The sequence below is a fragment of the Thunnus albacares genome, chromosome 3 (assembly GCF_914725855.1).
Source record: "Thunnus albacares chromosome 3, fThuAlb1.1, whole genome shotgun sequence".
In the NCBI taxonomy this organism is placed as follows: Eukaryota; Metazoa; Chordata; class Actinopteri; order Scombriformes; family Scombridae; genus Thunnus; species Thunnus albacares.
This window is the reverse complement of record NC_058108.1, coordinates 231,793-255,000: the sequence shown is the minus strand read 5'-3', so window position 1 is coordinate 255,000 and position 23,208 is coordinate 231,793. Positions and strand designations below refer to the sequence as shown.

At 40.2% G+C, this 23,208-nt stretch overlaps 1 protein-coding gene across 8 annotated transcripts in view; it reads left to right on the top strand.

The window, feature by feature from the left end:
- adgrl3.1 (adhesion G protein-coupled receptor L3.1) overlaps positions 1–23,208 on the top strand; it is a 134,133-nt gene that overhangs the window by 22,709 nt on the left and 88,216 nt on the right. For all 8 annotated transcript variants that reach the window (XM_044345555.1, XM_044345550.1, XM_044345553.1 and 5 more), the window contains exons 3-4: positions 12,862–13,027; positions 20,002–20,215. In XM_044345555.1, the coding sequence (XP_044201490.1) occupies positions 12,868–13,027; positions 20,002–20,215 (374 nt within the window). In that variant the 5' untranslated portion in view covers positions 12,862–12,867. The remainder of the gene's footprint in view (positions 1–12,861; positions 13,028–20,001; positions 20,216–23,208) is intronic.

Sequence of the window (23,208 nt, the reverse complement as noted above, 5' to 3'; positions counted from 1 at the left end):
AGCAGCATAAGATGAATTTTTGATCAAATGTTTCTCACTGGCACAATTAAGCATTGATGAAACAAGTAGGGTACATAATGTTGCAGAGCCTTTTTCTTTTATTTGGGTTTTGTAACTTCATGAAAATAAACAGTATTCTCTCACTGTGTTTGTACTTAATGTAATATAAAACACTGTATATGTCAGTTTAAAACATGTGCCATGACAGTATAAAATGAATATACAGCATGTGAACACTACACTAAAAAGTCTTTTTAGGTATTATTGCAATTGCAACAATAACATGGAGAGTGTATGAAGTGTGATATATGTTGTATGTGTGTCACCTTCACATACAGGAAACAGGAAGGAGACGGTAACAGTTGTGGTCCAGCCGCTGCTCTTTTGAATTACTGTATTTTCGATGCGTCTGCCTGCTCCGGTTTGTTGTGATTGGAATACATCAGCACACCAGGGATATGAAACCGCAATAAGATCCAGACCTCTCCTCTGCGTGATTTGAATATGAAATGATTAGGTTATTGATTTTGGTTATTTGGGTCTCCCACCCCGAGGTGATATTGTGGCAGCGCAATCACCATAGCTGACATTTAGCAGTGTGTTTACCTTTGCTGTCTCCATTGATTGCTTCAGAATCACCTCCCATACATCCTGCTGGAGCTCATTGTATCATCGCTTTTATGCTTTTTCAGAAAAGTGATGGATACACCTTATCAGAAATGCAACAGTTGTGGTCCGTGCTGGTGCAGAAAATAACCACGTTGCCTCGCAATCAGGGAACAGTGGTTCTTACAGGCTTGCATTTCAAACACCATTGAATATCATTATCAAGATAGCGGATGCAATGCATATGGGGGGGTGAATTATTCTAAAATAGGTCTTTAACATATGTTTGATAGCACAAGAATGATATTTATAGCTTTCTCTGTGAGACTGATGAGAATTTGAACTTACATCTTAAATAATATGCCAACCTTTTTTACTCTGCAAGCTGAAAACTAAAACTGAGCCGCAGCCCAGCAGGGACCAGTAATAAATCTTGATTTTTATGTATTAATGTTCCAGGTACATTTCTCTCACTGAATAACCACCACTGCGCCTCTTCAATCCCAGTAAACTTTGAAGAAAATCTCTTCTCTTCAGTTTAGATTTTCAATTTTGTTTCTAGAGAGAAGTGAAAATGTAATATCTAACTAAAGTGTTTGCTGACAAATATTCCCATATCACTGTGGACATCTGTCAGGAGACGTTTTACGCACTTCATCGCTCTGAGCAGCACAGCCGACGGAGCGCCTCAAACAGATTGTGGTTTTAATGTTACTCTACTATATCTGTGAAGGAAATATTTCCTTTTGTGTCCACTGGTGCGTCGTCTTACGCCAGCATCAAGGTGACAGTCTGTAAATGAACGTTCTCTCCTCTTAGCTAGATTTCTCTATATCTCAATGCCATTTTCTCAGCAGTTAGACAATCCAGTTTTAAGTGCCTCCTTTTATATTTATATGCCAGTGTTGGTGCTTATGCATTATTAAATGATGAACAGGGCCAGTAAAGGCCCCAGAAAGGCCTTTCTGAATAAATATTTCAACACTTTGATATACACAGTTCATATCTGCTCTGTAATGCACCAAGCAGAGGTTTGGTCCTAATATCTGATGCAAAAATCACATTTCTTTCCTCTTAACTGAATCAGTAGAATCAACACTCGAGAGTTTTTGAACATTAATTTGCTGATTCTGAACAAATCTTTGAAAGTTTGCATGTGAATATCAGGATGTAGTATTTGAAAATGTGAGGAGGAATCTCATTATGGAGGTCCTGAGAATCTTCTTTTGTCTTTTATGTGAAATGGAGAACAATGGCTGTAGAGGACCTGAAGACGGCAAACATTTTTAATCTTCTTTACAGAGCAACAGAGGGAGCTGGATTGACAGGGCGGATGATAGAAGGGATGGAGGAGGCAGCATGAGAGGAAGGAAAAAAAAAAAAATAGGCAGCAAGAGGGAAGCAAACAAGACTGGATGGAGGATAACAATAGGGATGAAAAGAAATGGAGGAAGAGAAGGGAACTGAAAAAAATAATGGAAAAAGAAATGGAGAAAAAGCTCAGAAACAAGAGTACATGTAAACATTCTAGTGTAGTGAGGGTTTAAATCTAGGCCACGAGTGTCGTATCCTGCCTGTTTGTCTGCTGCATCATTCACTGCTGAGGTGGCTGTTCTCTATACTGTACAGGACAACTTTCTCTCTCTCTCCTTCCCTCGCAAACACAATCACACACACACACACAAACTTTGCCTCTCTCTGCCGCTGGCTTTAGGGCACGGCTTTGACGGATCCATTGTGACAGTACTGGGTTTAGAGCACAGTGACAGAGAGAAAGAGAGAAAGATGGCGACGGGGAAGAGAAAGGGTAGTATGAAGGAGACAGATTAATCAAAGGGAGGAAAACAACAGCAGTGGCAGTGGAATCAACATCACTGCATCTCTAGTTGACATAATTGATTGTATCAGAGGCAGTTTTGTAAACCATTAACTTCCCCCTTATGGCTTACGTGGCTGCACTGTCATGCAGAATATAAAGGCTGCACATGCGTGTGTGCACATATGTACAGTATGACTATCTGTATTCGCGTGTGGCACAGTCATTTGTTTTGTTTTTGTTTTTCTTGCTTTGTCATTAGCTTTGGATACTTGCATGAATAAACCTGTCCAACAAAGATGAATATTGACCGAGCACGAACTGGAGTGATGAGTAATTTGCTAATGTACTACTACAGAGGCATTGTGCCCTTTCAACCTGAAGGTGCACATGCTACTTGTGTTTAGGCTACTTGGTTCCTTCCAGCTAGAAAACACTACGTAGCACCAGCGGACGCAGTAGAGCTGCTCAACTGTGCAGCTGTGCAGGTTGTGTTGTGGTTGTGTTAACCAATCTCAGCTCATGCCATAAGACACTATAACTTCAATTAAGTAGACCTTTACAATTGTTTAAAGTGACTTTAGCATCATTAATTAACAATATTAGCTAAATTATTGTTTTTGCCAAAGCAAGTTTGCAGCACTGAAATACATCCTACAAAACACGGAGTGGACATGTGGAGTTTTACAAATGAATCAAGAACTAAATGTGTTAACAGGGCATAAAATTAGCACCAGCTACCAGCCAAATGCTAGTAAAACATGCGAGTGGCTGGTAAATTTGCTTCACTCAATAGCCAAAAAAACAATAGTCAATTTATTGAGAGGCTGGTAAAATTTGAACATTCACTATGTATTTGGCCTGGGGGCAAAAAAGTGAATTAATTTTGAACCCTGAGTATAAATAAAAACAGTAACTACATGTTTATGAGCTTTCTTCACTTAACAATAATAGCCAGTGCTGGCTAGCTAAACAGCGTGCGGAGTAACTGTCAGTAGTAGTAGTAATAGTACCTGGTTGTGGAGCCTCTTACACTTCAATAAGGTGGGTACAGGTGTGTTTGATGATCACTAATTGTAAAACATGCACCTCCCTGCTGTCGCAGTATGCTTTGATCTGCTCACTGTGTCATGTTGATGAACACTGAAGCATAAAGATGTGAAAATCCCGTTTAGCTAACTGAAGCTCATGCTAACGCTAAACTAGCATCTTGAACAGAAGCAGCTACTCAGTCAACACCGGCTGAAAGCTGAATGTCAGACAACAAACAACAAACAACAAACAACAAACAAACAAACTTCCAACAAAATCAACACTAAAGTGATGAAGTGTATCAGCGACGCTCGCCTGTATAAATGCTTTTTAACGGTTGCAGTTAACGGGCTGATAACGTTGGAGCGACTGTATTTGTGAATCTGTTGCAGCTGATGGAGCAGCTGTTTTCAGCAGCTGGAATAACATTAGCTACAGTGAACAACACACTTTAGTCCATCATGTAGATCAGTTATGCAGAGTATTTTACATTAAACCAGTCAGACTGAAGTCTGTTGTAGGAAGATCGAGGTAACGTTTTATATTTATTCGTTAATGTTACAGATGATTTATTATTGAAAGCTACATCCATTTTAATTAATTGTTAATGAATTGTTAGATCTGTCCAACATGTCCAGTCTGATCTAATTAATGTACTGTAATGCAGCTGTTTGCTGTGTTTAATAGTTTGGATTTTGTTGTTGAGAGATCTGTCATTTTAAATGTTATTCAGTTTAGCATTCAAGTAACTTTGTGTTTACTTGATCTGTTCTTTTAACTCCTAATGTAGCCTGTAATCAGAGGTCATGTCAGTGGTTAAAACGGTTTTATAATGAAAAAACGTCCAATGTATTTCATAAATTATTAAAGATTAACCGATAATTGATTGTTAAGGCGGCCGACTGTCAGTTAAAGAAAGTGTTTAACATTTGTAGTGAAGTGTAGTTTCTGAAGTTTTCAAGTTGTGCCATTTTAATTTAATATACATATTTTTCCTGTTGCCGTAGACAGTTGATCTTTCCAAACCGCGATCTGAAGGTTTTGTTTTATGGATGTATGTTCATATTTTTGAGGGTACAGATGGATGAGGATGAAAAGATAAATGCCTAAAGATATTAACTTGCTTTAAGAATCTGCTTTGCTCACTCTGATCGCTTTTGGCACTCCCTTTCTCCTGCTGCCTCTCTCCATTCCCTCTGTCTCCATCCCTCTGTCACTCCTCCTTAATCCCATCCTTCCATCTCTATCTTCCTCAGCCGTTTTCCTGCCTGACCTCAGTATCTCCTCCTTCATCTTTCTCCCCCTCTCATATCCTTCATCTCCTCTCGTCTCCCCACTCCTCCCCTCCTCTCTAGTTCTCCACCTCGCTCCATTCTTCCTCGCACATCTCTGCCTCCGCTCGTCTTGTCTCATGAGGGAGGGAGGGCGCGTAGAGTTGATTAGACTGGAGCATTAGAAATTTCAGAGCAGAGCAGAACAGAGCGTGGTGTCTAGCCGTCAGGCGGTGAGGAATCAAAACGGCAGTGCCTTACAGACGAGGTCGTCGGCGGTGGATTTTCAGGGTGGTTTCGGTGCATCGGATTTCTGGGAGCGTCCTCGGAGCAGCCAGAGGCAGTCATGCGGAAACTGCAGTGGTCCGGTCAAAGCCGGAGCATCCCCAGACGCAATTTTCTGACGGGCATAGAATGTCTAACATGGAGGGAGAGGATGAGGTGCTCAGCCCAGAGCTTTGAACTATTTTAGAGTGAAAATGATTTTAAAGGGACAGAGCTCTTTAAAATACAAATGTTAAAGAGATGTCCTCATGCTAAATGCAAAGGAGGACAAACTCAGCCTGGCTCTGCTCTGTCACATCATTCCTGATCATAACATGTTCAAATAAACACTTTGATTAAATTAAAAAAAGCTTGAAAATTTAAACCCACCAAATAGGAAGATAACAAAAAAAATCAACCTTCATACCACATGTGACAAGATATTCTTAAACTGCTGCCATCATTTTTCATGTGAGGACTTTAAATTGGTGAGAACATGTGACACTGATGTGGGGGTGACCTATACCTTTAAGGCTACACCAGAGCACTCTGCAGCTCTTTGCTGTGAAGCCACACAAAGGATTTACAACCACTGCTGTATGAAATAAATTGCCAGCCAGGCCACTTGTCTTCAGGGCACAATGACAATTGTGCACATTCCTACAGTGAACCAGCCCCTCACCCACCTACTCAGACACACGTGTGTGCACACTCGCCTGTATAGAACATACATGTTAGAAAAGAACCAGTGAGAGCAGCTATACTGCATCTGGCTGCATCAGCCAAACGTATAGAGTCAGAATGAGAGAAAGAAGCTGACAGGAGTGTTTGTCTTGTTGAGTTAGGATTCTACCAGGACAAACATGTGACATTGACTCATTATTAATTATGATTTTAATGTGGTCCGAGGGGGCTTGTATGTGAACTCCCCTCTTCCCAAAACACCCCAACACATGCAACAGTACGGATACATGTTGTGGCCGACATGTCAGGACATTCATATGGTTGGAAGCTGACAGTTTTCTCTGAGCCTGCAGTCACACTGAGGGGCCACTCGCTGCTAATCAGTATCTCAGGCTTCATCAGCACAGGGCAATTATGAAGGCGGGCTTTCCATTCAAAATCACTCATGGTGCTTTAAGTGTGTGTGTGTCTTTGTTTGCATTGTGCACACTTAAATGTGTGTGTATGTGCTTGTTTGTGCAAGCATGTCTGTGCTTGTGGTCTTATGTCTCTCATTACAGGCCACAGGCCAGACTCTGACCAGCTCCTATCCTGATTAGTCATCTCTTCAGCTCTGCACTGCCAAATTAGCTACCTGAATGTGTGTGTGTGTGTGTGTGTGTGTGTGTGTGTGTGTGTGTGTGTGTGTGTGTGTGCATGGTCACTCTAATCAAAATTCTCCCAGCCTGTCTACCTGCGCTGATGATAATTTGCTACACTATCCATACCTGCTCACACTCTGTCACCCACACAACCTCATTCCAACCCTCTCCATCACACACCAGCACACATTGACACACACGCACACACAGAAATGGTCCATGGTGGTTAAACCTACCCTAGCAAGCCAACTGGAGGTAATTTACCGTAGCTTGGCGGACACATGCCATTTTACTGAACACGGTGCATGGCCCCCTGAGCTTTGTTCCGCTCAGACTTCTCTCCAACAAAGCACGAATGAACAACTGAAGAGACTAAAGAGAGGCAAGAAAAGAACAGGTGAAGAAAAACTAAATGAAGAAAAATGGCTGCGGAAAGAAGAATGCGTCTGCTGTCAAGCTTCTTTGTGTGCAATTAAAACCCACTACACAAGGTATTGCTATGACTAAATATAAAGTACTGTATATGGCAAATGGAATGCATTTATACAGGGCTTTTCTACCTTAAAGCACAAAGTGCTTTACAATTGGCCTCTTATTCACTCATTCACAGACAAACTCACACAACCAATGGCAGCAGAGCTGCTATGCAAGAGACTGCTGGTCTGTCATTGGATGTAACTTTGGGTTCAGTGAACAACATCCGGACAGGAATATCTGCAATTAATGGACGACCCGCTCTACCTCCTCAGCCACATGTATATATATATATACAGTACATACATACAGTATTATTATATATGTATATAATAGAGCATTGGCAGATACTACATCTGAGTATTATTATCAATTGGACAGACACATCAAATTGATCTTCTGATTCTACTTGATCAAGAAGTATTTTTGAAATGAATTTCTTCAAATTGATGGTTAATATTTAAAACTGTCACAACTGAAGAATCAGAAAGAAAGAAAGAAGATCTAAATGCAGACACAGATGGGCTGTAAAATACTGAAATTTCTAGATTATCTTGATTTTTTTCTTTTTCTGTTTTTTTTTTTTCAACATCACTAGTGTCTACTCTGCTGACAGGTTTTCCTAAAGTGACTTACACACACACAGAAACACACACGCTCACGTCCACATGGTTTTCTTTTAGGCACACACACACACACACACACACACACACACACACACACACACAGGATAGACGACAAACACAGCATGCGCACATTTGAGACGCTCTGCCTGAAGGCTGAGGGAGTAGGGCATCTGGTCTCCTAGTGATAAGCATGTGTGTGTGTGTGTGTGCGTGTGTGTGTGTGTGTGCATGTGTGTGTGTGTGTATGTGTGTGTGTGTGTGTATGCGTGTGTGTGTGAGGGCGTGTGTGTGTGTGTGTGTGTGAGGGCGTGTGTGTGTGTGTGTGTGTGAGGGCGTGTGCATGTGACGTGCATTGACAAGGTAGCCCAGTCCGGTCAGCACTCATTAGTGAAAGAGAGAATCCCTGAATGAGGAGTGCTGTGACAGGCAGGACTCTCGTTAGGGGACTGTACACACACACACACACACACGCACACACACACACACGCACACACACACACACACACACACACACACACACACACACACACGCACGCACACACACACACACACACACGTAGGGTCAGGCTGCCTTGGCACACAGAATCAGCCCAACATCAATTAGTTCATGGATGCATGCAGTATCGTCTGTGAGTGTAGTGGTCTTGGCAACAGCTCTGTTAATGTCGACCCTTTAAGAAATGAAGATTCAGGGCAGAAGAATGTAGGACATAGAGGCCGAGTCAGATTGTCCTAGAGGTACACTAAATAATACGGTGTTGTTGTTGAGAAATGATTAACTCTCTTTAATTAGATCACAGTAATCTTGTTTGCCACAAGTAAATTAAGTAAATTAAGTAAATTAAGAAACATTGTTTCTGTCATTTCATATACTAAACGTTTGTGTCAAATGAGTGTGAAAGGAAGACTTTTGTAATGTATATTTATATTTGTGGAATATTTGAATAGACTTGTAGTGAGGCAGAGATGGATAGAAACAGCAGGTAAATCAAAGGACTTGGATCCAGGGACGGATATTTGTTTTGGTCAGATTCTGCTTATTAGCTGATGTTTTGCTCAGTTTTATGCAGATGCTTCTTATGCTGCTTATCTGCCAGGGAGGGTCTTCTATGAGATATATAACACACCAAGGATAGAAAATACTGTGTTCATTTCAAATCTATGGCTGGATTATTTCATCATTTTAACAGTGAGACGGTTCAGACGGGGCATATGTTTGCCAAACCTTATGTGAGTGATGTAAACACGTCACATATGTTCTGATAATTAGCACCATTACTGCCTGTTTATTCATAATATATTAACCAATCAACACATTAAGATAATGAAAGGAAACAGGTTAGAGAACAGGTCAGTGCTCTGGGCGATCACCGTCGTCTACTGTAGATGGAACATGTTTTTACATCATTATCAGAGCATATGGGAATATGCAGCTCTGCTGAATTATGAACATAACTTGAGTGATTCGGGTTTGGATTAATCCTTGACTGCTCAAGGCTGTCACGCAACCATCGTCTGTAAAGGCAGAACCGTGAGCACGGTGGAAATGAGAGGGTTAATTAACTGATGAGTGAGATGGTGGCGCAGCATACGGCCTGATGGAATAGCTTTTGAATTATGGAACAGTGGAATGCTGTGGCTGGTGGCGTCCGGCCATATGTCAGTGTATGCCTCCTGCGTCTAGCTGGGGACAGCTGGTCAGATTGCTCATGTTCAACCGAGTTAGGGACCAATCAATCAGAAATGGGGCAGCTTGTTGAGTTGTTTAAGCGGGGAGAGAATAAAGCACGGGTGTCTATTGTGATTCTATCACTTTGGTGCCATTAGGGATTTTGTCAAGAACTGTTAGCAGATATGAAATCACCCTCCAATGAAAACATCAAATCAGTTCACCACCAGATATTTAGAAAGATGCTGTAAGTGTAGCCTTCAATGTTTATTTAACCTTTATTTAACCAAGAAAAGTCTCATTGAGATTAAAAATCTCTTACAAGAACGTCCTGCAGCAGCACCATTAACAGGGTTGCACACATTAAAAACATATAACCATTCAAAATAAAGAATAAATTACAGAATCATAAAATATCAAAAATATTCATTGATATTTGTTGCAAATCATCAACATCAAGGATAAAACAGGAGCAATATGAATCAGTCAAACATCTGCAGCCTCCAAGTCTTTTAGAGTGACTTTAAATGCATCCAGAGAGACATTCAGGTCATTATTCATCTGATAGGAATAAATCCTGGGAGTGAAGACAATAACTTCTCATTCTTCTCTGAATGATGTAGATCTGTAGATAAGATAGAAACAGACTAATAGACTGATAAATAAGAATATGTCAATGGTTGAGTCTACGGGTGGAAAAGGCAAACCATCTAACTGGAGCATAAGAGCAATGGTGAATAAGATGGTGAGTAAGGGCTTTAAAATGTGCAATAAACCTCACTGCTCTCTGGTCGACAGTGTTTCTAGATATTTGTATTTAGATACAGACTCAATCTCAGCCCTGAATAGAGTCTAGTGATAGATGGAAGGTTCAGTGGTTTTAATTGTACATTTGAAAACATGAGTATTATTTTGTCAGCATTCAAAACAAGTTTTAAATCACACAAGATACACTGAACAGTATTAAAAGCAAATTATATCTGACAAAGAGTCTGGTTTGGTGTAGAGGCAGAGCAGTATATTACAGTATTATCTGCATAAAAGTGGAAATTTGTCTTGGAAACATTTGAATCAAGACTATTGATATATATAATGAATAGTAGTGGTCCCAGGACTGATCCCTGGGGGATGCCCTGGGATACACTAAGGGAACAGGAAGTGATGCCCTCTACCTGCATGCATTGAGATCTACCTGACAGACAGTTTGTTCTTACAGTCGTACACTGATCTTTGCTTCAATATTACATGATCCACAGTATCAGAAGCTTTAGATAAGTCAATGAAAAGGATTGAATAAAACCTGAGATAATTAAAAACCTGAGTAGTAGCATTAAAACCTGCTCTTACTGTTAGTCTTTTCCCTTTTGTTTGTTCTGCATTGGTTTGTTAAACACACCTAATTAAACTGCTATTTTAACCAACACTATTTTGAAAAAGAGGTTTTGATATCAAGAGACCAGCTTTGTCTCAGTTGTCAGATATTTAAGTTCTGCAGTAAAACTGTAGTTTTATCTTGTGTTCGTCTCCATATTTCAGAAGTAAAAATTATAATCAAAGTCTGGGAAAAAATGTACTGGCTGGATAAAATGTCTGACTATTTTATGTTGGAATGTAAATATTATTTTCTTCTACAGTTGTTCTGACTTTGCTAAAATTAAATTTTGTCCTGTTTTTATCACGGTAATTTTAAATGAATTTTCAATTTCAAGGATTTATTTTGACATCCTAAAAAGAACAGAGTCAATAAAAAGCCCAGATGACTACACAGCTCTTCTCCTCCTGTATGTGTCTGCTATGAGTCTGTTCCCACAGATCCAGATTCTGCAGTGTACATGTGCCTCTGGGTGTATCTGTCCTGTCTGCAGCATGGAGCTTTTTGTCATTGTAGATGCTCAGATGATGCATTATGCATATGTAGTATGTCTCTGGTGGTTATAGAAGGATCTGTGTCATTCTGACAGTTTCTATAAATAAAAAAAAAATCTGGTAGTCTTATAACAGTTATTGCAGAAATCCAGAAATATCTAAGGGACAGACTGTGCCAAGGCAGCTATTTGCCTTCACAGCATGGCGTGACGGAGATGGCTGGCTATTGTCTTAGTCTCTGCTGGGCCAAAATGATATGGTCACACTGATCAATAGTCTCTGTTACACATGATATATTTCCCATGGCTCTGGCTGTCTGCTTTACTCCGTCTGTCCCCGGCTGTCGCACATTTCTGCAGCCAAATAGGGGGCTGCTGTTACCTTTGAACTATTCCCATGAAAAATGATGTTTATTTGACATCAGCTAGGATGATTGCATAATGACTGAATGATGCAATAGCCCCTCTGCAGGGTTACACTATATAATAGAAACACACAGCTCACAGCCACATACAGTAGGAAAAGGATCAAAATCTTTGTTAGTTTGTCATAATTTAAAAAAAAAAAAAAAGTGAATTTGGGAGTGCAGAAAGAAAATAATTGCGTTGTCGGTTGAGTGAGTGGGCTACCGAGCAAGTGATTGAACAATGCTGGTCAGTTTAGAAAAAAAAGACAATCATAACGCTCACGAGTCTGTCACCACTACAGCAAATCTCACAGACCATCCTTTTATTAATTGTTTATCACTGATAGACCATGAAATGAACAATTAGATTGGAACATCAATACATTTCACACTTTGATGCTGATGTGGAATACCAAGTGAAGTGAATCCTGATACAGACTTCAGCATCATTATGCAAACATTAAGCACCATTTTATTTTGTTTCTCTACAAGGTCAACATTTAGCATTTAGTCGTGCATTTCCTTCACAGATTTGTTGTTTATGGATTATTTGGCATATGGTTTACTGGCTTGTGAAATACTGCATGCATTTGTACAGATTTTCCTGGTGTCATTAGTGTTTAATATTCAGTATCATCATTTTTTATTATAACTGTATTGAGGCTGTAAATGCCACCAAACTCAGGAGAGCTTTTGATTCCTTTAGAAACACAATGTAAGATAATCTGTAAAGACAATAAAACAGACAATTTGAGAACAATTAATGATGGATGAAGCACTTAGTTGTGTCTCAAATAAATTAGAAATAGTTCCTCTGTTGCAAATTACATAATGTACACATTGTCAGTGTTTTCCCGTTTAGCCATGTGTATACGTGTATGTTTACAGGATCAGGTTTTATGCCTGTATACACCAATACATTTATAAATCTACCCTGATATTCTACATATTACACAAGTTTAGTTGTTATGAGTTTCCATAATAATAATCATTTCAGTTATTTTGCAATCATTTTATGCTCTCTGTATATCTCTCTAAGATAATTATTGATCACTGTCTAGTCCACATATGTCTACATGAAGCAGCACTGACCTTACAGCAAACCCTTATTAAAGAAGGAGTCTGTAAGTAAACAGAGTCATATGGTCCCAGGGAAAGCTTTTCTTAAATTAAAACTTTATAGGTGTTAAGAGTTATTTGTTTTAGCAGCTCCTCAGTTATTATCAGGAAACAGATGCATTTTTAAAGATGTACACATCTCTGCACCAAGTGATTGTTCATAAATCTGTTGTTGTGATATTTTTAAATGTGAAAATTCACAGTTTTATGGCAATAAAACTAGTAGAGGTCAATATGTATATATATATACATATGTATATGTGTAATATGAAGAGTATGGGTGGATGTAATTGTGTTCAAACATTACTACATACATGTAGAAGACATTTTAACGTGTTTAGATATGGCATCCGAATGAGCAAATCCTCTCTGTGTGTCCATTTGCAGGCCTGTATGGTGACAGGAACACTGAGCTGTGAGAGAAACAGTTTACCACAAGACCGTCGGGGCTCAGCAGGAAGTACCTCCCTATCTACTTCCAGGTCAACCTCAGACGTCATGTGGACCAGATGCCTGCTCTTCGTCTCAATCTTGTTTGCTCCCATTGCCATTGGTAAGATATAACATCACACAGCACAGAATTAAACATACATATTCAGTTTTTCAGAAACTGCAATGCAGCCCAGACTGTTTCTAAGTGGTGGTGATTCAACTATACTGAGGCTACACTTACTGGTGCTGTTGTGTTGGATGGTGATGCGACTATTTAAGGTCTTTATAGTACTTTTTCTTTTCCATATAGCGTATGAGTAGGAAAAATGTTAGCAACCAGTACTGGCCAATAAATTCCTTTAATTTACATTTTACTCATTGAAAAGTCATTTTTTACAGTACTTGTCACATTATTTTCAAGCTCCATCAAAGGCACCTTTAAATACCTCCAAAGTGTCAACGCCCCGTCACCTTGTCTGTATTTAACATGTAGAAACGAGACATTGTGGTTTAATTTGCAGCCAATAGGATTTTTTCACAGGTGTCACTAATAACATTAATGATGGCTCCGTTTTATTCAAGTGTCCCGATAAACCATAACAGCGTGGAAGTGAGCCAGCATGTACTACACCAGGACCTGAACCTGAAGGAGCTAAATGGAATTCAGCCATCATTCATATTGTCAGTTTCGGTTAATTTTGCTTTCAATAGACCAACAACCATTAACTGGTAACTAACCAGTTCATTTTTAAGGAAAGTTGTGATGTAGCTTTGGTTTGTGAGAGTTGTCCAGCAGTCGGGGGTCAAAGCTAGCTTGTCTGCTCTTGGTTAGCTTAACGTTTAGCTCGTCCTCGTTCACCTCAAAGTATTTTTAATACGTCACAGTAGCTCTCAATGGCATAACGTACTCGGGCATGAGGTTCTGAACCAGCTCTTTCAGTCTCCTGTCCTCTACCACACTGGGCAGCATATTGGTCTCAATCATTCAACACACCAACTGGATGATGGTCTAATAACAAAGTAACACCTATGTTGTTATTACAGATAGACTGCAGGATTAGCATGCTGGGATAACAGCCCATTAGTTGTGTGTCTTTATATCCGCGCCATAAAGTCATTCAGAGCACTTCAAACACCGTTAACACACCGCTCACCTGCCCAGCATGGTGCCTTTAAACCTTATTTTCATGCAGTCTATGGGCTACGCACTGCACAGCATGGCTATGCTAACGATGCTAGCCATGCTAACTAGCTATTAGCCATCATTCAGGTTGGTAAAATAGATCCGTTACGTCTCTTTGTATCTGCAGGTTGGTGCTTCTGACACTGTCAGCGTGTGAGACGCTTCAGTTGGTCAATGTTTGCTTTTAAAACTTATTTTGGGGCTTTGCTCGCTCTCATCCACATGACGTAACGAGTTCAGTACCCGACGCTAGTAAGCAAATGAACCTGTAGACATTATCAGGCACTACATTGCTTTGCACCAGACTACCTTTACTTTTGCTTAGTGAACCAGGAAGGTCCCTCAGATCCTCTGGTTCTTCTCTTTTAGCTGTTCGACAAAGCAGAACAAAAACATTTGCTTATGCTGTTTTCAGCCGTTTCGCTCCGAGCCGCTGGAACGACCTTCCACAGGATCCGAGAGGAAAACTAAAAACTCATCCATTTATTCTGGCTTTTATGTTTTATGTTTTTATCATTTATACTTATTTTCTTTATTATCATCATTATTATTTATTTTTATTCTATTTTGTTTTATCAACATTTTACTGTTAATCATGATTTATTTTATTCTGTTTTATATTATTAACATTTTACTATAATCTATTTATTTTTGTAGTATTTCATCATTTTAGTTTTTATTTCTTTTATTATTTTCTTTCATTATCTTAACTACCAATCTTTTATTGTTGCTTTAATTGTTTTTTGTTTTTTAATCTTTAAATCATCTTTAACATCCTTTGTTTTGTCAGTCGCTTGTAAAGCACCTTGAATTACATTTGATTTGTTTGAAAGCTGCTATATAGAAGAAAGTTTGATTGATTGATTGATTGATAATGTGTTACTGTGCAACTCTGTTAGAGCCTCTTAATATACAGTATTTAAATGTAGCACACTACCATCCTGGTGAACAGCCTCAAAACACCTTATAAGTCAACATACAAACAATTTCAGAAGTTTGTACAGAAAAAGAGATTTAATTAGAAGTTAGATGATATCTGTTGCAGCATTTTGCCGTGATGCACATTTTTACAAGTAGTGATTTACTATAAATGTAAGAAATATATATATGCCCACAACTACAAATTGAAGTAATGTACAGCTTTGACATCTTATCCACCCCCACACGCCCAAACACTTTCTAATACACAGAGCTGCATAACAAAGGAACTATTTACCCACTTACTCATATTCATTTACATGGATCCTCGATCTTGTTGCAGCGCACATTTATATCTTTTTCTCACTTTCCTTCTCTCTCTCTGTCTTATACACACACACACACACACACACACACACACACACACACGCATGCACACACACATGCACGCACACGCATGCACATGCACAGATGCAGCCCCAGTAGGTTGTCTGTGTGTTTCCTCCTCTCCCCGGTGACGGTGGGCTTTGAAGACTCCTAGAGGGAGCTCTGGCCCACTTGGACTTAATCCTATTAATGGCTGCTGTCAATCACACTGTTGTGAGGAAAAACTGCCGCACACGTGCAGACACATGCACACACGCGCTCAACCCGCACTTGTTCACATGCCTGCTGACATGCGTGCATCCAGATGATATACTTTAAATGCTGGAATACTGTACACCCACATGGACACAGATCCTCCTTAAACACACACACACACACACACACATTAAATACACTCAAGCACACACAGGAAGTGCTCACAGACAGCTGCTTAGACACACAAACACCGAGGGCTTTGCTTTAACACCAAGAGATGAGTTTCAGTCAAAGGTATTTGCATCAATGTCTAAAGAATAAGTCGACATATGCAAATCATGCTGTTTATACTTAGCAAGGATTAGTTGAAACAAAGACAGTTTAGCTTGAGGACACACAGCAGCGAGCTCTCCATCTCCTCCACTCAGCCGTGTCTTGTCATTATTTCAGGGTTATGTGTTGACAAATAAAAGCAAACAGGAAAGCATGAATTCTTGTACAAAAATCACAGAAAATGTTGTTTTTTCTGGGGTTTTCTTTCAATATATTTCTGGTATCAGTGGTGTTCAACCTGATAGACTTGTTGATCATGTTGATCATGTTGAATCACTGCAGAGGACAAACTGTGGTAAATACATAGAAATCTCATATATGGAGTGTTAAAATCTCTTGTTAGTTCTCTGATGCTTTTGTTCTTGTCAGTAAATGCCTTTAAAAGACAAAACACAGAAGACCAGAAGCACTAATGTATTTGGAAACATAAAAGTGGATTACAAATATATCATTTCATTTCAACAAAAGGCTCAGTAAAGACTTAGTCAGCTGTGGATTAATACAAATTTGGTGTGCAGTAAGTATTTTCATCACTAGGAAGGATTGATTTACAGTAATATAAACTGCAATGCATATGATGGTTGTAATGAAGGAACATGTCACTCAGTGTTTAACAATAAGAGGAAAAGCATCTGCACCGTCCTTTATTGAGGCAACTTTTCATGATCTGTCTTCTCAAGAGAAGAAGGTCCCTGACCCAAATCTCACCTCAATAAAACTGCACAGCTCAGAGTGTGGAGACGTGATGGGTGTTTTCCTATCAGACGTTGAATCTCAGCTCCAACGTCTCCAACAAGCCTTCACTTGGCGAGCAGCGATCTTTATATACTGAACATAAATAACAGTTTGGTCTAAGAGGAATAATATCAAGTGATTCATCATTGTAGGGAATTTGCTCTTTTCATGTGATTTATTAACAATAAAAAAAACATAGAATATTGCCGACCTTATCTTTTAAGATATATTTCAGACTTTAACAATGTGTTGTGTGTTTTTGCTGGAACTCAGAGGACACACGTTTCTGACACCAGCACTGGTCAAACGCTTTGGCAATTCAAGTGAGAGATCACCTTTTAAATCTCTCTCCTCCTCTCTCTCACCCTCTCCTTCTCCTCCTTTCCATCCATCCACCTCTTTTGCCACTCTCTTGTTCTTGGCCCAAATGTAAAAATCGATATCCTTTTGTTTCAGCCCCCTGAGGCAATGAGAGTGTCTGAATAAGATTGTCTGTACTGTCTGTCGCTGCCAAGTTTCTGTCACCACTTACACAACTAATGAGAGACACATTAACATGCACTTGCCAGCTCGCACGTTATTGCATGTGTGCAAAGACAGAGAGCTAAATATTGGCGCGTGCTGTATGTGTGTCAGTATCAAGAGGTGCTGTGTGACTGCACATGCTTGTTTGGAAAAAAAAGTGACAGAAATATGTGTGGTGTGAGTGGTGTGAGTGGTGCGAGTGGTGTGAGTGGTGCGAGTGGTGCGAGTGGTGAGGAGGCAGGTTAAACACAGTTTTATAGTCAAGGCTGCTGATAAAAATACTGTAGATGAATTCAAAGGTGACAGACGAGACAGGACAGAGTGTTTACTGCTGCTTATGAAGGCAGAGTGGCTTTTAATTGGACTACAGATAGACCGGGTGAATGTGTGTGTGTGTGTGTGTGTGTGTGTGTTTGTGTCATAATGCTCTCTTTATGTCCAGCAGGGACCCTGTAAGGCAACACTGTAAGACATCTGATTCAAAGCCAGTCTAGACAGCTGCCTTACAATACTGTGTATTGATTCCTGCACGCTTCAATTAACCCTCTTCTCCAAAATTTACATTCACGCTCACGAAGGCAGACATGATACGGCCATTGAAAAACTAATAAACTAACACCCATATTAACACAATAAGGAGCCACTCGCTGCCCTCCTCAGCCACTGCTGACACACACATGTCTGAATGTGTGCTTAAGGTCTAATCATAGCCTGCTGTGATATATGTGTGTGTGTTTTCATTAGAGAGGACATTTTCAGTAAATGTCACTTATATATCAGTCTTATCTCTGAGCGACGGCCTGCCATTATCAATGTAGTGCCCTCAAGTGCCACAAAGATATTAGCTACACTGGCAGTGAATTTCAGCCTGTACATGCCATAACTCAGAGCATTTGTATGCATGTGTGTGTGTGTGTGTGTGTGTGTGTGTGTGTGTGTGTGTGTGTGTGTGTGTGTGTGTGTGTGTGTGATGTCGTGAAGGGCAGTATTAAGTAGAGCTCGGGCAGAGTGTCATTGAGCTCATTCAGATTCTTTGCTGCATTCGTGTAACCATGACGCTCCTCCAGCCAATGGGAGAGCCGAGGGAGGGAGGACAGGGTTGCTGTGGTTACCGTGATAGGGAGAGCAAGGAAGGTGGTGCTGCGCCTCGCTTTTCAGGGATGTTGTAGGTTTGCGTTTGAAGCACTGTGTGTGTTCATACATGCACGTGTGTGTACAGCATACTGTGCTTCTAAGAAATGATGGAAGACCTTGACAGGATGTTTTCATAAATAAAAGCAAAAGTGACATTAAACAACAAGTATTCATAGTGACTGGGCTCACAGTCACAGACTACATACATTAGTTTTGCACAAATTTAATATATTTTATTTGTTTATTCTCCAGGGATCATGTGCAGAATGTATATTGCACCAGATATAGATAAAATTCTCTAATGTGGTCCGTGTGCTGGTGCAGCTGGTGACATGCAAATTCAACAATCAGATCTAAATGACAAACAAGGTTAGATGATATAGATATAACTGAACAACACAAGTGAACACCTCAGCAGCCTTTCTATCAGGGGATGATCACTGATGCTCTCAGGGATCACTGAGAATAACAACATCCAAGTTACACCACAACAACCAAAATCCCTTGAAACATCCAGCCTCACACCATCAATATCACCAGACTGTAATCAACAGGACCATACAGGTCCTATCTAATGTGACGAGACAGCATAGAAGTAAAGGAAGAGCTGACATGAGTGTGACATATTATTTCTTATGTCATTATATTGGACACAGCCAGTGGTGGTACCACTGTCAGTGTAGTTATATGGCTCAGAGGCAAAAGCTAAACTAAAATATAAAGATAAAATAAAATGAGCCATGAGGTATTATCTGTTGACATGTCATCACTTTAGAACACCTATAATAAATCTGCATTAATAACATGCTATTAGTAAAGAAATACCATAATATCATGTGCTAAAGACACACGTTGTAATAATATAAGTACCACATATACAGCAAGAACCAATGAAACACTACAGTTGATGTTTGGCTCTGAAACTATGTGTGATAGCAGCATGTGCTGCAGGCTGAGGCATCCCAGAGGCAGCGCTGCAAGCTTCTCTTCATCCTATTGTATTTTTTAAATTGCTGTATGTCGACTTTGATGAGACTATATAGTGCACATGTCCCATCATATTCCATGTTGCCTCTCTCAAGTTCTCATCTATGGTGCACAAGCTGTTATACTGTATATCTACACACACTAACTCAATGGCAACTTGATTGCTGTTTGGTCTCGTTGCAGATGTTTCATCATCCAAGAGGCAGATATATTCATTAAACAAGCAGGGAAGTCAAGCAACCGCAGTAAAAAAAAAAGATCTGGGACAGATCAGCTTCAATCTCAATGGAATTAATGACATGTTTGCTATTTCAGTACAGAAAGAGTGGATATATGCATCGGATTTGCAACCTCTGAGAATAATTAGGCAATACCATCTTTGAATAATCTCCACAGCAGTAAATGCCTGTTGAAATTGCCAGGCAATTACTCTTTATCTAGACTGATGTCTAAAACCTCTAACTGCAAAACAGTAATTATGCTTTACTTGCGACAGTGGACATGCCCTGAAAATTCCTCTGTGATGCTATTGTTTCATATAGTGTGAATAATTAGTCCATATGACAAGAGTACACATGTAGTTGAACACTATCTCTGCTTTTACAGTGTACACATTTTAAAGACAGTCGAGTAGAAACAGTTCTCACGATATCAAACCACATCTTTATACCGATGTGTGTGTGTTTGTGTGTGTCCAGCCTCCAGCCGTGCCCCGATCCCCATGGCAGTGGTGCGCAGGGAGCTGTCCTGTGAATCTTATCCCATCGAGCTCCGCTGCCCGGGCACAGACGTCATCATGATCGAGAGCGCCAACTACGGCCGCACCGACGACAAGATCTGCGATTCGGACCCCGCTCAGATGGAGAACACGAGATGCTACCTGCCTGATGCGTATAAGATCATGTCACTCAGGTCAGTGTGTGTGTGTTTGAGTTCATGTGTGAGTGTGAAACCTGGTGCTGCCATGTGTCTGCAGAGGGATGTTCATCGTTTAGAAAGTTTTCCTCAAGTCTCACATTTTCTGAGGAACAATAATTGATTGTGAGTGTTACTTTGTTAATTACGTCGGTCCCATGGTATGCTTTGTTGTAAAATGTGAAATTCTGACTCAATTCTGACTCAATTCTGACTCTCGGTACAAAGAACTTAAGCCAAAACAGAAAACACTTCAAATTGCTTTACTTGTTTGTAGACAGGAGGAGACAGATGTCTCTCAGTTCCAGAGATCCTCGCTAGACAAGGTGTGCAGTGTCAACTGCTCATTTAGTATTCATCCTTGTAAAAGTATCAGTGTCAAGTTCTGCACTACTCACTACACTAACCCACTTTCACAAAGCTGACAGAAAACAACAACCCAAAAACGACACACCTGTCACCCTCGCTGTAAAACAGGAGAAAGGTGAAGGAAATGTGTGGAAATCAGTGTTAGTGGTGAAGCTCACCACATGCAGCTCTGCTACTCTCAGATCCTCAACATGCAGTGAAACCTTATCAGACGATGGAAATGACTCAGGTAACACTTCCTCTACAGCTGGACAGTGTCACAGCTGTAACTAAAGTGCTCTGCAGAATATTTGCAGTTTCTAAATGAACATGAATGTTCATTGAAGGGTGACAATGCATACTTACTGCTTTTCTTTAATAATATAACAATCCTTGATTAAAAAAACATGACATTAAAACATTAAGAACATTAAGATATGGGTCTCACTAATGAAACATGGCAGTGTAAGGGTAAGCTAGTGTTTGGACTCACAGCGGTTAGTAGAAGCTGGACGAGCTTTGACAGAATATGTAACTATAATATTACAGCATTTATAACTCAAATAAAAAAGAAACTTGTTATTAGTTATAATTGAACTTGATGAATGTTAGCAAACTAATTTAATAGCATACTTTCTTATAGGAAAGTCACATTTAGCATCAGCAAATTATTTTTCTGCCAATCATCTCTGAAAACATCATAAGTGCTTATTTTTGGTCACAAGATGTGATAATTCTGTCTTTTGTACTTCTTGCTGTTACTCAGAATTACAGATTTGATTCGTGTGTTTTTCATAACAGAAGAGATGCTGATGTTTGGCTTAATTATTTGAATGTAGTTCTTGATTAACAAGCTTTTGGTTGTTAGTTATTTTTATTACCAGTGTGGTCTCTATGTCCCTTATATGACTATAAGCAGGTATACTGGTGAGAACGAGCTGGAAAATAATAGCAGAACAAAAATAGCATTGAGGGGAAAGCAGTGCTCTGTGTAATGAAAATGTCTGGATATAAATAATTCATTACTGTCACCATTAGTAACTTCATTTCTCAGATCACGTGTTACAACTCTTTCCTGCTGTCCCATTATTTTCTTTCTCATCTTTTGTCTTTCTTTCTCAACATCGCTGTCATCTTCTTCTTCTTCTCTCTATCACCTCAGACCACCTGTCTGTGTCATGTGACGGTGCTCTGATTGCGATTGCTTCGGCCTGGCTCCGTCTCTCCGCTCGCTCTGGCAGCTGCAGCTTGTGTGGCCGCTCTCCTACAGCCTTTGCCATCCATAATTTATACACATGCACGCACACACACACACATACACAGCATGTGCCACACACAGCATACACTGCCCAGGGGCTACACCAGACTTTAAGCTCCAATTAGCAGAGCCAGAGGCCAAACTTAATCTTGAGGGATCCTCTGTGGAGGTGACTCAGACCGGAAACAACACTTTATCACATATATTTTCCTGTGTGTGCGTGTATGTGTGTTGCATGAGGCTGCGTATGAGCCTTTGTGTGTGTCTGTGCACAAATGACTGTATGTGCACAGACTCGGAACGAAGCTCAGATATCCTCATGCACACAATGAGTGTGTTTTAGAAGCACCAGTGTTACACATAAATGCACACGGTGAAGCACTTGTTAATGCGCCTTAAAGTCTGCATCGGGGCTGTTGCACATATTACAGCGGGTTTGTGTGCGTGTGTGTGTGTGTGTGTGCGTGTGTGTGTGTGTGTGTGCATTTAGCCTTTTCCCTTCCTCACACACTCCTCTTCTTCAGTCTGTTTCAGCCTGCCTGGTTTCCACTCTCTCATTCCCTCTGTGTCTGTATCATCTCTGGCTTTCAAGTCCAGCTCAACTGGCTGATAAAATCAGAGCATGTTCCGCCTGCCCAGTGTTTCCTCAGTATCACATTCTCTCTTTGTTTTCCTCTCTACCACTCTCCAAGGCCAAGGAGTGTGTGTGTGTGTGTGTGTGTGTTAGTGTGTGTGTGTTAGTGTGTGTGTGCATATGTTTGTGTGTGTGTGTGTGTGTGTGTGTGTGTGTGTGCGCACCCATACCACATAATTGGTCTTGATATCAAAGCCTCATATCTCCAGAGGGTCTCACAAGGCTTCTCAGGCAACCTAGAGAGGACCTGATATCGCAGCATTTCCCAGATTATCTCCCCGTTGGGATACACTGGGTTGAAGGGGAAATGAAGCCGTGGCCATGAAAGTTACGCTTAATCTGTTTTAGCGATATACTGGCCTCAGTTCAATGACTCATTCCGTTTTATCAGGTTTTGAACTGAAGCGTCTTTATTTCAGAACGGCTACTGAGCTCGACGTCAATCAAGTCTTAACTTTATCATGTGATTTTGAATATGTACAGACTGTATGATGAAATGTTTTATTAGCATCACAAGTCTCCTCCACATGTTCCCTCAAAATCAACTGTATCTTTCAGAGCAGCCATGTTGGTTACAGCTGGGCGTGGTCAGGTCGGGTCGGTGCACGTTTATATCACAGCAACGGAAACAGTCGAATGTTTGTGTTCAGTTCTGCACGAGGAGAGCGCTGCTAGTCAAAATGGTGGAATGCCTGCAAGTTATAGCGATCTATTGATATAAAAGTGACTTGATGGCTTCTACAGAGATGC